The sequence below is a fragment of the Zosterops lateralis genome, assembly GCF_965231275.1.
Source record: "Zosterops lateralis genome assembly, chromosome: 5".
In the NCBI taxonomy this organism is placed as follows: domain Eukaryota; kingdom Metazoa; phylum Chordata; class Aves; order Passeriformes; family Zosteropidae; genus Zosterops; species Zosterops lateralis.
Genome location: NC_139766.1, coordinates 69497656 through 69510995, shown reverse-complemented (window position 1 = coordinate 69510995; position 13340 = coordinate 69497656). Strand labels below are relative to the sequence as shown.

Genomic DNA, 13340 nt, shown 5'->3' with positions numbered 1-13340 from the left:
AACTGTCAAGACAAAGGATGGTCCCTGTCACAGGGGGAGGTTTATTTCTCTAAGTTAATTGCTTCTTTATCTGTAGGATCACGTAGAAGGTTATCAGAAAAGAAACGACAGATGTGTCATCAAACGTGTCAGCTACAGAACCAACGAGCCACAAATCTTTCCTTCGGGAAGGTTCAGAAACCTTTTTAATCACGTCTTTAAATTACATAAGAAATTAATGATTATGAACTTTTTGTTCTGCTAAATCATTTTGCATTTCCAGTCTGGTAGCTGTAATAGCTGCATGCCATTGTGGAATTTGTCTACTATGTGTGCACATAACATTCTTTCTTTAATGTGACCTGAAGCTCCTAAGGTATTTCATTCTGACTTGTTGGAAATAGCAGGTGAAAAGTGCATTCAGTTCTTCAGAAGTGTCAAGGAGAAGGAAAATTACTGACTGGGGTGTCTCTGTAGCTGTCTGATGCCTTAGCAGGACTGGTTTACTTGAGCATATTGTGTCAGCTGTAGTAGTGTGGAATATTGCACACTGTGAGACAGTAGAGAATTAGATTTCAGAACTAAAATACAACTTAAAAAGAAGTTATAAAAGTCATCTTACATATTTTATGGGCAGCAGCATATATTACACTGTAGCAGTCAGTTACCATAACATCTTACTTCTAAAAGCAGTTTGTGTTTCATGTGCCAGCCTCTGTGAATTTTAATCTAGTAAGATGGATACAACTGCTGCTCAATAGAGCCCAGCTCTTTTTTGTTAAAATCATACTGATGTTTGGAATGGAAAGCAGGATAAAAATCCTCACCCAGAGCAGAGGGACCGAGAGGGGCCACAGGGATGCAGAGGAGCTGGCTCTGCTTTGGGTGTGACACTTCTGGGGCTGCCAGAGCAGTGCTGGGAATTCCTCATGGGCCTCTTCGTCCTGTTCTGCACCTGTGTGAGCTGGACACAACCAAATCCATGGAATAGGTTTGGTGCTGAGTTTAATTTAGCAGTTTATCTGTGGTGGATGATGGCAAAAACTGTGCATGCAGTTTTGGTACTGCAGCCTTCATTTCTGTGAATTCAGTGGTTTGCATTAGTTCTGGTTTTCCTGAAATTCTTGTTTGTCAGGTATTTTGTATTTGGGGTTTTTTTTGAAAAATGAATCTTTGGATTATTTTCCCTCTGTTTAGTTTTGCAATACTGAAATAACTGAATCTGATGGGGTTTTTTATTTGGTTTGGTTTTTAATTTTAATGTTCCAACACTACCTGAAAATCTAAAAATGTTTTATGCAGAGCTAAGTCTTGAGACAGTGATACATCAAGGACTGCCCCACCTCCTACTGTTATAAATTCAGTGGCAGGTAGCTAAGAGAATAAAAATGCATTTCAGCTGCAGTTTTTTATTGTCAGACTGCAGAAATTGTTTCTTGGCATGGTAAATCCCATGAGGTCTTTGAGGGCAGTGAGGCTGATTTGCTTCATGCTCTTGTACCCCAGCACCTGATCCGACTATTGGTTATACACTCCTTGGTTGTCTTCAGGATAGAACCAAAATAAGGAAATCATGGCTTCTGTGGATCTGCTGGTGCTTTCCCAGGTAAGATGATGTGCATTGTGGCTTCAGTCACCTGCATCTTTCCAGAAATTCAGAGTAATTTAGTTTCATTTCTAAATTCCCCGTATTTCTCTGTGGTGGTGAGTACTTTGCTGTCCTTAGGCTTAATATGACAATGGTGTCTTCCTGTTCTCAATGCAGTTTCCTGTTTCAAGAGCTCTTTTAAATAAAAACTTCAGTAATGACACTCACCTGAGATCAAGTGGTCTCACTCTGAAGACTTGGTAATGCTGTTTCTGGTTTTTCCTTGACTTAATTTATTCTGCAGAGATATCTTTACTCTTGAGCATAAGGCTTCCCATCCAAAGACATCCTCACAAATGCTTATGTCCACTCAGTGTGCCAGCCTGCACTGAAGTCATTTTTGGCTCACAGCCATGTGGTTAGCAAGCTCTATCTTCCTCTGTCCACTTAAAAGTATCCACTGTAGGAATGTAGGTGAGTATTTTCATGGGTGTGATACAAAATGCATGTGACTGCACACCTCGAGTGTTGTCAGCAGTGTTTGGGTCAATCCATCTGGCCATGGAAGACAAAAGCTGCTCTCCTGTCAGTCCCTCTCTTCCCTTGGATTGCAAATTCTCTTGGTGAGAGGCTCTTTTTTGTTCAGCCAGCAGCACCTCAGTAATACAAACAATAATAATGCAATACAGCTTCACACAGAGATGCACAGATTTATCAGCAGCCCACGAGTGCCTGCTGCAAGATTGATTCTGGGCTTTCTCAGTGACAACTTAGCCATCCCCTTCCTGCTGCTAACAGACCTGAATAAAACTTTCACAGCCAACAAATAAAACCAAAGTGTGCAGACAGATCTAGAAACCAAAGGCATTAACTGTAAAACATGATGCCAGAGGTGAGTCTTCCTCCGTCCCGCTCTTTGATCACATCAAGGAGGCACAGTCTGGCCAGGGGAGAAAAATGAGAGTGGAAGTGGCACTCCTAATGTTCAGTCTGGAAGGTCGGTGCAATGCCATGACTGATTCTTTGGTGACCATGCTTACAAAACCAAGTCAAGGAAAAGCAGTTGGTTGACAGTTTATGTGCAGCCCCTTGTGGAATAACAATTCCCTGTCTATTTCCAATTCCAGTTTCTTTTTCTGTGCACAGACCATAAAAACCTTATGACCAATTTTTAGAGGTAGTTACTCTTTAGGAGATTCTTTCTTTTACTTTGCAGTCCTGGAGATGAGTTAGTGTTGCTCCTTAAAATGTAGCTTCGTATCTGAGATTAGTAATAAATTAAATTTTAAACCACTTTATATTGCAGAAATTATACTGCAATCCATTTGAAAATAGAAACCGTGGAGAGGACAAATAAGAAAGTCTGTGAGTGTGCAGGGGATTGCTCCCCTCATTCATCCCAACCCAGGTCAGTAAATTCACATGACAAAGGCCCTCTAGAGGAGACAGGTTTGGTTTGGGATCACTGGTTGCATTTCTGTGGAACTAATAAACCACAGCTCTTCTTCAAGCTCCCATTTACTTGCCTTTTACTGTTAGCAATCCTGGGAATAAGTCAAGTGTCTCTTCTCCATTTTAAAGTGGACTTGGACTAAAGATACCTCAGCATTGTCTTTGATAGAATGCTAATGGCACTCAAAAGGAGGCTGAAAATCAGTTTTGCATTTCTATAAAAGATGTTATTTTATGCTGCAAGATGTTCCTCTTATGCCTTGTCCTTTTCCTCTGCCATTGTTCAAGGTAATAGAAATGTTGAAAATGGTAATCCTGACAATATCCTAAAAGAAGATGAATACTAAATGTATCTCAGTTTTGTAATGTAAACTGGTCTTAAATTCAGACAGACTGTGAAAAATATTTTACATCAGTGAACCACTTAATCTTACTGAAGAGGTTTCTAGATTGTGCTCAGTTCTGCACAACTTGATTAGAAATATTTGGAGAGTGCTTAGAGACACCAGAATAGTCAGGAAACATCTGAGCAAAAAATGAAAAAAATAAAGGCTAAAGAATTCAGTAAGTAACGATGACCAAAGCAGAAACCGATAGGCTGCAGATGTCTGCAGGGTATAAACAGTGAGGATGGATAAAATATTTAATGTAAGGCACTGAGGTATTTAAGTGTAGGCTGCGTAGCCAATAAAAGCAGCAGAATAGAGGCTAATATCCAAAAGGAGGTAGAAGGATTATGTAAGTCTTAAAAAATTAGATTTGGCAAAAGGGTATGAAATATGCTGTTGGAATGGATATAATATTGGCAGGAGATTTGCATTAAGATATGTTCTCAGTCTTGTAGAGTAAATCAAATGCAGAGCTCACTTGGATCCCTATGTGTTGGTTTGAGGCTGCAAGTGTACACTTTGCCAGCTGGGATGTTTATCTAGGCACACCTAGCTTTTGTAATCTTGTCTTCTGGAAACACAAGCACTCATGAAAGCAGGTGAGGTGTGTATTAACACTTCTAACAAAACCATCACCCCCCTTTTTCACTGAAATTTTGGCATTTTCTGCAGTTACATCCTTTAGACTGGATACTATGTGGGAGCCAATGAAACTGTCAAAGTTCTTGCTAACTTGAAATAAGTTTTTATCTTCCTTCTGTGTTGGCTACATATATTCATGAAAGTATGTCTTGAGAAAAGAGGTGTATTTGTTATTCTGTGGAAACTTTCTCTTGGGGTTTTTCTTTTTTGTAATTTCTTTGATACCAGTGCTGATGTAGCTGGGGAATTTCAGTCAACATTTTTAGAACTACTCATAAAGAGAAGGAAAAAAACATAAATTGTGACCCTTGGCTGGTGAGCAAGCTGAACACTAAATTCCCAGCTGTGTCTTACCTGGAGCTTTCAGACAGAGTGAGAAAATGGAAATTTTTTGGTTAAAGATTGGGGTTTTTTCTGTCAGTAAAGGTGAAACATGGAAGAAGAGCTTTTGGTTTTCCTCAGCTCCTGAAACATAGGTACAGAGGCAGATAGCTATTTTTATTCAGATATAGTATTAGAAGCAGAGGAATCTTTTTGGCTCTATTAGGAAGAAAAAGAACATCTAAGAAGCTTTTGTGAATGAACTGTGACATCAGTGTGGCATAACCTTTATTAAATATGCCAGTGACGTGGTAATTTTGTTGTGCTTTGCCAAGCAGGGAGAGCAACCAGTTTATTTTGGCTTTTATCTGGATTACAGGGCTTGGGTCCTCATTCATTTGCACTCTTTTTGTTCTCTAGTATGCAAAACTCAGCATTAACGCAAATTCTGTGTTTTAGTCTGATCTGGGGGAGGAAAAGTATCAGCTGAGGGGCAAACAAATGCTTGGTGTCAGCATTTTAGACATAGCTTGCAGTCTCCAATACTTCTTCCAAAGTACCTAAATAGCAGCTTGTTAGGCCTTGTTAGTCTGTGGAGTTGAGTTTTTCTGTAATCATGTAACAGACTTATATTGTAATTGTGGCCAGTGTTACTCTCTGGGAAAACAGTGTCGAAATTTAAATGCTTTGAATTCCGTGTGCATTGGAAGAATAGGTAAAGTTCACTCACTCTCGAAATCTTGGTTATTTAATGTTGTGCTGAGCAGGAAGCACAGCCTTGTAGACCTTTTGGGATGAGAAGCAGGTCTTAGTTTGTCCAGGCTCAGGCTTTCAGGTCCAGAGAATATTGGCACTGAAGATAAAATAAGGCTGATGTTTTTCCAGAAGGCCATATTCACACTCCCTTGGATTTGATATATTTAACGCTGACACCACATTTTTTCTTTGATTACCTAAAGAAATGGATTTTTTTTACTATTATTTCCCAAACTGCCTCTGTCAGTCCAGGGATTAAATTGAAAGAGGTTAGATTTATACTGGACATCAGAAAGGGGAGTTTTTCACAGTGAGGGTGGTGAGGCACTGGCACAGGCTGCCCAGAGAAGCTGTGGTGACCCCACCCTTAAAATGCTCAAGGCCAGGTTGGATGAGGAGTTTGCTTGGAGCAACCTGGTCCAGTGGAAGGTGTCCCTGCCCTTGGCAGGGGGCTGGAATGAGGTTCTTGTTCCTTATCTTGATAGGATGTGTGGGGCAGAGCAGGAAGGGAAGGAGGTGCTTTGGAGACCTGACATGGAGAGTAGGTCCTAGGCAGCAGCATGAAAGGGGCTGCAGGCTATTGCACCTTGGGAATAGCATGTTTTGAATCAAATTTGTGGTAAAGGAGGTTTTAGGGAACGTCATTGTGGTGTTTGCAGGTACAGGCTGCCAGCAGCAGGGTCACAGGACCCAGCCAGAGCTGGGGATCTCCTGCAGCCACCTCTGCCTGCTGAGCCTGCTGCCTGCAGCAGGAGCTGCCCTATGAGGGAGCTTTAAATAAGGAGCAAATGTGCTGTGGGTAATGAATGTGGAGCTGGGATCACCTCTGTCCTTTCCGAGCTGGGTGACAGTAAAATATGTGTCCCGTTAGACAGAACAGCCATGCCACTGTTTTATCTGTGACACAACACTGCACCCTTGCAGACAGGATGTGAAGCTGCAGAAGCGTGGGTTGGCCAATGAGGGGTGCAGAGGTGTAATGTCTAACGTTTCCTGGGAGCCAGATAAGTGTCAACACAAATCAGTGAACAACCCTTAGGATTTATCTGCTGCTGGTGGGATGCAGTGGAGACGAGCCAGGCTGAGCAGACAGAGCAGGGTGGCCCAGAAGTGACCTGGAACAGTGTCAGAGGGATGGGCTGTCCTGCTTATGGCTGACGCAGCTCTGGGGCTCTGTGTGACTGCAGCTCAGCTACCATCACCAGAACTTCAAAATACCAAGAGATTCTAAATGCGTTTTAGAGCCACTTTGGTTTTACTCTGAGTTCTGTTACTCTCTGAGAACTCACCTCTTAATAAGCAGGTCAAGTGTTAGGTAAAAATGCAGCCAGCAAGGTTTCTGTTGAATCCTATCTGACCAAAATCCAGGGGAAAATAGGTGGAAATTGGGTGTTTTATTAGCTCTGTTTCAACTGAGCTGGGATTATTATTTTTTTTTTTTTTTACCTTTAATTAAAAGAAATGCAGGATTTTATTTCTGCTAACTGCAAAATAACGAGATCGTTTAGCTGTTTAGTAACAGTAACCTCTTTCATCTAAGTAGAGTTTAATTAAGAGCTAATAAAGCAGAAGTTCAGACAGAACCCTGAAAACAGCATGCTAATTACTTTGGTTTAATAATACTATTGGCACCAAGTATTTATAACCTTCAAGTTACCTTGCTGTAATTAGCTCAGTTCTCATTAGATGGTACTTCAGCCTCCAAGAAGTGAGAAGTTGGTGAAGGAAGTTAGAAATATTTCTTGAATCTCTTGGTTGTACAAGTTATTTACCTAGATGAAAGAGCCTAATTACTTGAAAATACATAATTGCACTACCATCAAGATCATTATTGTATGTGATAAAAAAACAACTCTAAAGGAAGACCCAGTGACATCTAAAACAGTGTGTCCTGATGAAAAAACTTTTGATTGAAATCAGTTGAGCAATGTTTTCTAAAGGTGCTCTTTATATTTTAAGGATCCTTCAGTGGACACATAAGTTTGGCTACCTAAGATGAAGTTGTGGCTCCTGAATTGTTTTTCTTCTATTGGGCACTGAAAAACTTAGGGGGCACATAACTGAGCTCCAGCCTTAAACTTTATTGACACTTAGGGGGAAAATTGCATTGCCTGTTCTCTGCCAGCAAAATGCTTTGTAGAAAAAGCTGAAGGTTTTCTTTGTTTTTTCTCTTGCCCTCTCTCTAGTGTCAGCTCTGCTAAGAGAGTGCACAAAGACAAATTAAGCTTTCTTGTCCTTTTGTCTGAAGGATAGATAAAATGTTTTTTTCAGGTACACCCCTATACCCAAAGCAATTATTCTTTCTCCTGCATAGATTAAATGTTTATGGTAGTGAGTGTCAAATTGCTCATCTTGGAAATACAGAAAGAGTAGTCATTGCATTTTAATGATGTTCCAAAATACATAATTTATCATGAAGGAATCATTTTTCCTCAGAAGCTAAATAGTCCAATAAAACACTGATTCCCAGGCACTTGGGCTGGACCTTCACTGAGTCTGTCTTCTGTTCCTGCTTGTGGTGCTGCTTCCCAACACCCCAGGCTCTGCAGGAGGGAGACAGGTGGTGTGTGAGTGCCTGAGCAGCAGCTTCTGCAGCACTCTCAGAGCAGGAAAAGGCAAAGTGATGTCCCAAAAAGTGCAGAGTAAAAGGACCTGGCATCAGTTACAGCTTATTAAACCTCTCTACACCAAGAACTCCACTCAGAAAATGGCTTTAGTTCTATTTCTTCCCTCTCTTGCAGGGTTACAGAAAAGATACAATATGGAAAAATTAAAGCTACTCCTGCATAAGAGCTGCCATGGAGGGGCTTGCTCTGCTTAACTTGGGTGCTTTCACATTACACTTTCTAATAATCTGTCCTTCCTTTTCAGAAGGTCTTTGCCTTTATTGAAGAGCCAATACGACAGTAGAAATTTTACTCAAAAGCAAAATAATTCCTTATTTAATGACTCCTTTGATAGTGTTGTCAGGTAGTGAAACAGTTACACAAGCAAGCGTTGAGAGATGAGATCTGCTTCCCAAAAAAAGGAGGAAGAGAAAGGCTTTCTGGAAAATGATGAAGCTGCCCTTGCATTTGTTGCTGACATGAAAGCATGTACTGATGTGGAGTGTAAGATGTTAGTGCTGCAGTACAGTTAGGCTCTGTCTGTCTGCTTGCCAATTTAGTAGAAATGTGCATAATTACAAGTAGAATTACCATCATATTGAACTATTTCTCTTTTCAAGTCCCTGAGTTCTTTAGCAGCTTTTCAGCAGGAAAATAGTCATAAATATGTTGATGTGACTGCACAAAGAAGGCGTCATTCCTCTTTGGTGAACCAGAGTTCAACAAGGCAATCTTGATTTATTCCTTTGATCACTTAAGGCATTTGAGGTTGAATATTTGTGTTGATGCTGAAGAAATTGCAACTGTCTGTTTGCTGAAGACAGGCTGACACTTGTAACTTCTCTGTGGCAGACTCTGAAGTGAAACCACATTGACATATTTGAGGGCAAGAGACAGGATTGGCTTCCTGGCTGTGGGAGTGGGAAGCCCGTTTGAAGATAGTTTTGTCCTTTAATAAAAGCTTTTGACAGGACATGTCATCTGTCCGTGCCTCTGTCATCTTTGATAACTTTTGTCTATCCCTTGAATTGTAAGAGGGCCTTTTTCTGAGATATTTCTTTTATTAGTGAAGAAAGGAGTCTTTCATCATGTGTTGGAGATTTACATTTGACTTCTGGCACTGGGAATTTCCTAAACCTGGTCTGTGAGCATAGCAAAAGTTCAAAAGAAAGTTTTACATTGGAGCTGTGTACGTGAAAGGGATGATGCAGCCAGCCTTTATAGTACCAGCAGAAATATAACGTGTACTAAATAATTATTTAGAAACATATGAAGGCTTGACTGGATGGTTTTAAAATACCATCTTCAGTACTGGCATATTTATGTAACATCTCATACAGGTGCCTGGAGGGGCTGTTCATAAACCATCATAAAATATCCAGAAAATACCAGCAGTTTACCTTCAGCTTGTAAAAACAGCATGTAGAAATGAAATTTCAGGCTTTTAGTCCCCCTGCTTTTCTCTCCTTCTGATGGAAACTCACAGTAATTGGCTATGCCATCTGCTACTATATATTTTTCATGAGTTCTAACATTTTGTTTTTAGAAACCTGAAAGATGAGTAAAATGTCAAGTCGCCCAGAAAATAATCATAGGCATGACAACTCAAATGTTAGCTCGGCTTGTCTGTACCCAGAGTGGTTCACAGCAGGGCTGGGGCCTCCCTCTTCACAGGCAGAGCAGGTACACCCTTGGAATTAGCTGATGCATTCCCAACATGAAGCTAGAAGGTGCCAACCACACTGGCAAAATTCATTCCCAAGGAGGAAGTGAACTCTGTGTTGCATTGTTACAGAAGTGTCTCAGGCCTCTTGCCACCTTTCTCCCTCCTCCCTTTTTTAAAAGCTTCTTTGCCGTTCTAGTTTTCTGTCCTGCTGAGACTAGACTGGAGGTGACAAGCTGGGAAGGTGTTAGAAAGGTACAGGATAAAACCTTCAGCTCAAAAAATGGTTTACAGCTCTTAATGTGGAGGGAAAGATGCAAAGCGGCCCCTTTGTGCCACCTGGCTGTCAGGTTGTGCTCAGGACCCCTTCCCCTCAGCAGTGTGTGCCCTTAGCACAGGAAGGGAATAGCTGGATAATTTCCCTCCTACCTTTTTAGCCATGCAGAGATAAAATAATTTCATTGAATGGGTTCCAAGCAGCTCAGGGTTGGTTTTCATATAAATCCTGTGCAGATTTGCTGCCTTTTATTAGAATAAGAATCCTCCTTGGAGATCTTCGTGCTCTCAGCCTGTGCAAAAGTGCAGGATTTTTCAGTTGATATTCTGCTTCAGAAGTCTGGAGCTTGTTTTCAATTATCTCCATTCTGTGCTTCATTTTGCTCGTTCCTTTAGAATGTCTCTTGTGCACGGGACAGTTTTCAGGCTTTGCAGTGAAAGATCATGATCTTTACCAGGTGAGCCCTGGGAAAGACCTGAAGAAAAGCTTGTGTGGTCTAATAAGGTGGATATTGCCTCAATCTGTAAAATGGGTCATATTTTAAGGAGTTGTAAGTTGAGTGTACTGTGCCTAATGCCTAAACTGGGCTGGGCTTCCTAGTATTTTGTTGTCATTGGCATATAATTATAGGCAAATCACTCATATAATGAAAATGTCCTGGGAAACTAATCAAAATTACTGTCTCATGTTTTTCAAGGCACTAAGTTGTCTTTGCATTTCAAGAGTAGGGCACTGCTAGACCTTTCAACCTTTGAAAATCCCCAGTCATTTTAATATTTTTTGTGCAACTAAATGCATTCCCCATTCATAACACAGTTAGTCTTCTTTGACAATAGTAATGTTTTCAAACACTTGATTAAAATCATTGTGCTATACTGTATGTTGATTTGGAAAACTTTTTTGATGACCTTTGCTCATCTGTTTTGTTCTTGCTTTGCAAAGTTTGGAAAGCTGGGCTTGTGTGTTCCACCTGAAAGACTGAATGAGAGAACAGCAGGGTGTGAGAGTCCGGGAGAGAACTCCTGAATGTAATACGTAAATCTTAGGAGTAACAAATCAAGAGCATGTTGAATTCAAAGAGTGAAGCTGTACCTGATGAATAATGCTTCCCCCATCTTCCTACGTGCTGTTTTTTTGTTTGTACTGCTTTAGTGCAAGTACACAGATGCTGACAGCCAGTATGCCCACTGTCTGAGAAATGAGTCAGAATTTGGGGGAATCTGCCATCCAGTTCTTTGATGTGGAATAGGGTTGATTTAGCTTCTTGCTGTCTCTCTAGATTTTTCTTTTTGTGTTGCCAGTGATTTTGAGACATGACTGAAATGCTGCGGATGTACTTGAGCTGATGCAGAGAAATGTAACTCTGACAGCTGCTCTTCACCCTTGTGAATGGAGCAGTGCTGGGGGGCACAAGGGATCTGAAATTCCTTCCTGGCTGTGGCCCAGGTTTACTGACTGACACAGTTTTCCTCTGTGTGTGTCTTTGTTTTCCCATCTCATGATTCAGGGAGTAACTCAGCATTTAATAGCTGGTCATCCTCATGAGGAAAATGATGGAGTTTTCCTGTGGTCTTTAATCTTTATGTGCTAATAAAAACACCTGCACCACTCTGTCCTACATAAAGAGCTGCTTTTAAATGGCAAAACCAATTGAAAAGGCTCATAACTGTAAAAATATTTATATTGCTGTATTAAATTCCTGTGCCAAGTTGTGTTTTCTACAGGTATGTTTATAGGCTGGTTTGTTTCTTTTTCAGGCCCTGCTCGATACTCAGAATCTTTTGAGAGCCCAGATAACAAATTTTACTTTCAACTTGGGATTTTCAGGAAAATTTTATCACACAGGTAAGAAGGAAACACTAAAATTACTTGAATTTGGTGATGTTCTGTGTAGTGTGAGGACAAGTAGGAATGATAGAGTCTAAGGGCCTTAGTATGCTGTGTTCTTGCATTAGTTGCTAGTGTGGAGCAGATTAAATGTCTCCCCCCCCTTTTATTAAAATTTATTTTCTTTCTGTCTGCTTTTGAGTGGTAAATTCCACCAATCACATAAAAAATTTTGTATTGATTTCACTGGGGGATCTGTTGAGCTACCACAGTTCATCCTTGTGATTGCTTCATCTCTACTGTAGAATTGTAGCAATATATATTATCCCTTAAAATAATTTTGGTTTAAAACCACTAGAGAAATAGGAGAGATAAAAGAGAGAGTATTAAATAGGATGTGGGCCAGCAAAGTGGTCTTGACTGTCCCATTTTGTCACCAGTGCTTCAACAGGAAGTATTTTAACTGGTCACAGTTTATTACGTTAATGTCGTTCTTACTGTTTCCAGAATTTGTAAAAATGTAATAAAAGTAGCAACTTCACTTCAGAAATGTTTGTTTGTTTTAAATTCCCTCTGCAGGGACTGAGGAGGAGGATGAGGGTGATGACCTGCTGCTGAGATCTGTGGATGAGTTCTGGTGGTTTCCCCACATGTGGAGTCACATGCAGCCACACCTCTTCCACAACGAGTCCTCTCTGGTGGAGCAGATGATCCTCAACAAAAAATTTGCCTTAGTGAGTTATATTTTTTGCATTTTTTGTTTAATTTAAGTACTCAGAAAGCAGTACTGTGTTTAGGGTAGGGAAAAAAAATCAAGTTTCTGAAAGAATAAGTACTCAGTTGAAAGGTATCAAATGACTTGTGTCCAGAATTGCCCTTTTAATACGAGTCTGTGTACTGGTGCAAGCTCCACTGGAATAAAGAGTCCTAGTAGTTCTGATGTGACCTAAGACATCCTCTGGGATTAGTGTGCAGGATGTAATTGTTAAAGAGTGTTAAAGAGAGAAGGATAATGCATTTTTGACCCTGGTTTATGTAACTGCAGCAATTGCCATTTTCTTCACTACTTCCAGTGCTCTTAATGCTTACAGATACCTCCTATGAATTTTTTTTCATGTGTAGACATACAGACATGAAGCTACTCATTGCATTTCATTTGCTCAGAGCCTTTAAATTAATATCAGAGAGAAGTAGCCACTTTTTTGAAAGAGACCGAAATTGCTGATGCCTCATGCATTATCCACTCAACGTGTGTGTTGTGTGGGACATGCTGAACTGGGGAATAACAGCCAGTGAGGAATAATGAAGACACTAATTCTTTGAGGATGATAGGCCCCTTATTAGAGTGCAAGATTTAAATTACTTATTTATTACTGCCTATTGTGAAATTTGAGGGGAGAAGCCTTAAAAATCAGACTTCTGTTTGTAGATAAATGAATGATGTTAGAGAATGCAATTTCTTATGTTTTCTGTGGAGATTTTCCTTTCTGATGTTTATGCATGCTTAAGGGCAGTAGGAAAGATAAAAGGAAGAAGAATTGGATTTATCTGTGATGGAATTAAATTATGTAAAGCAGTGTAACTGATGGAGTATCCACTCTTTATCTCCTCGTGCAGTACTACCAGGAGGGCAGATGTTACTCATTCCTGTTTGTCAGATTACATATGGTGTCCTTTATGTGTGCCATAAATTCCGAAAGGCACACAAGAATTTCACCATTCTTTAAACAGGGAACTCGGGGTTCTCCACTGTGATTGTGGAGAGCGCTCCAGCCGTGTCTGTTACACACCATAAATGGGTTTGCTGCCATCACACACCTGTTTTCCTAGAGATTTTCAT

General features: G+C 40.4%; 1 protein-coding gene across 1 annotated transcript in view; it reads left to right on the top strand.

Annotated features, from left to right (window-relative positions):
* LOC310909267 (bifunctional heparan sulfate N-deacetylase/N-sulfotransferase 3) overlaps positions 1–13340 on the top strand; it is a 51049-nt gene that overhangs the window by 11663 nt on the left and 26046 nt on the right. Inside the window, exons 3-4 of the mRNA XM_083860908.1 lie at positions 11431–11518; positions 12080–12234. Of these exons, the coding sequence (XP_083717034.1) occupies positions 11431–11518; positions 12080–12234 (243 nt within the window). The remainder of the gene's footprint in view (positions 1–11430; positions 11519–12079; positions 12235–13340) is intronic.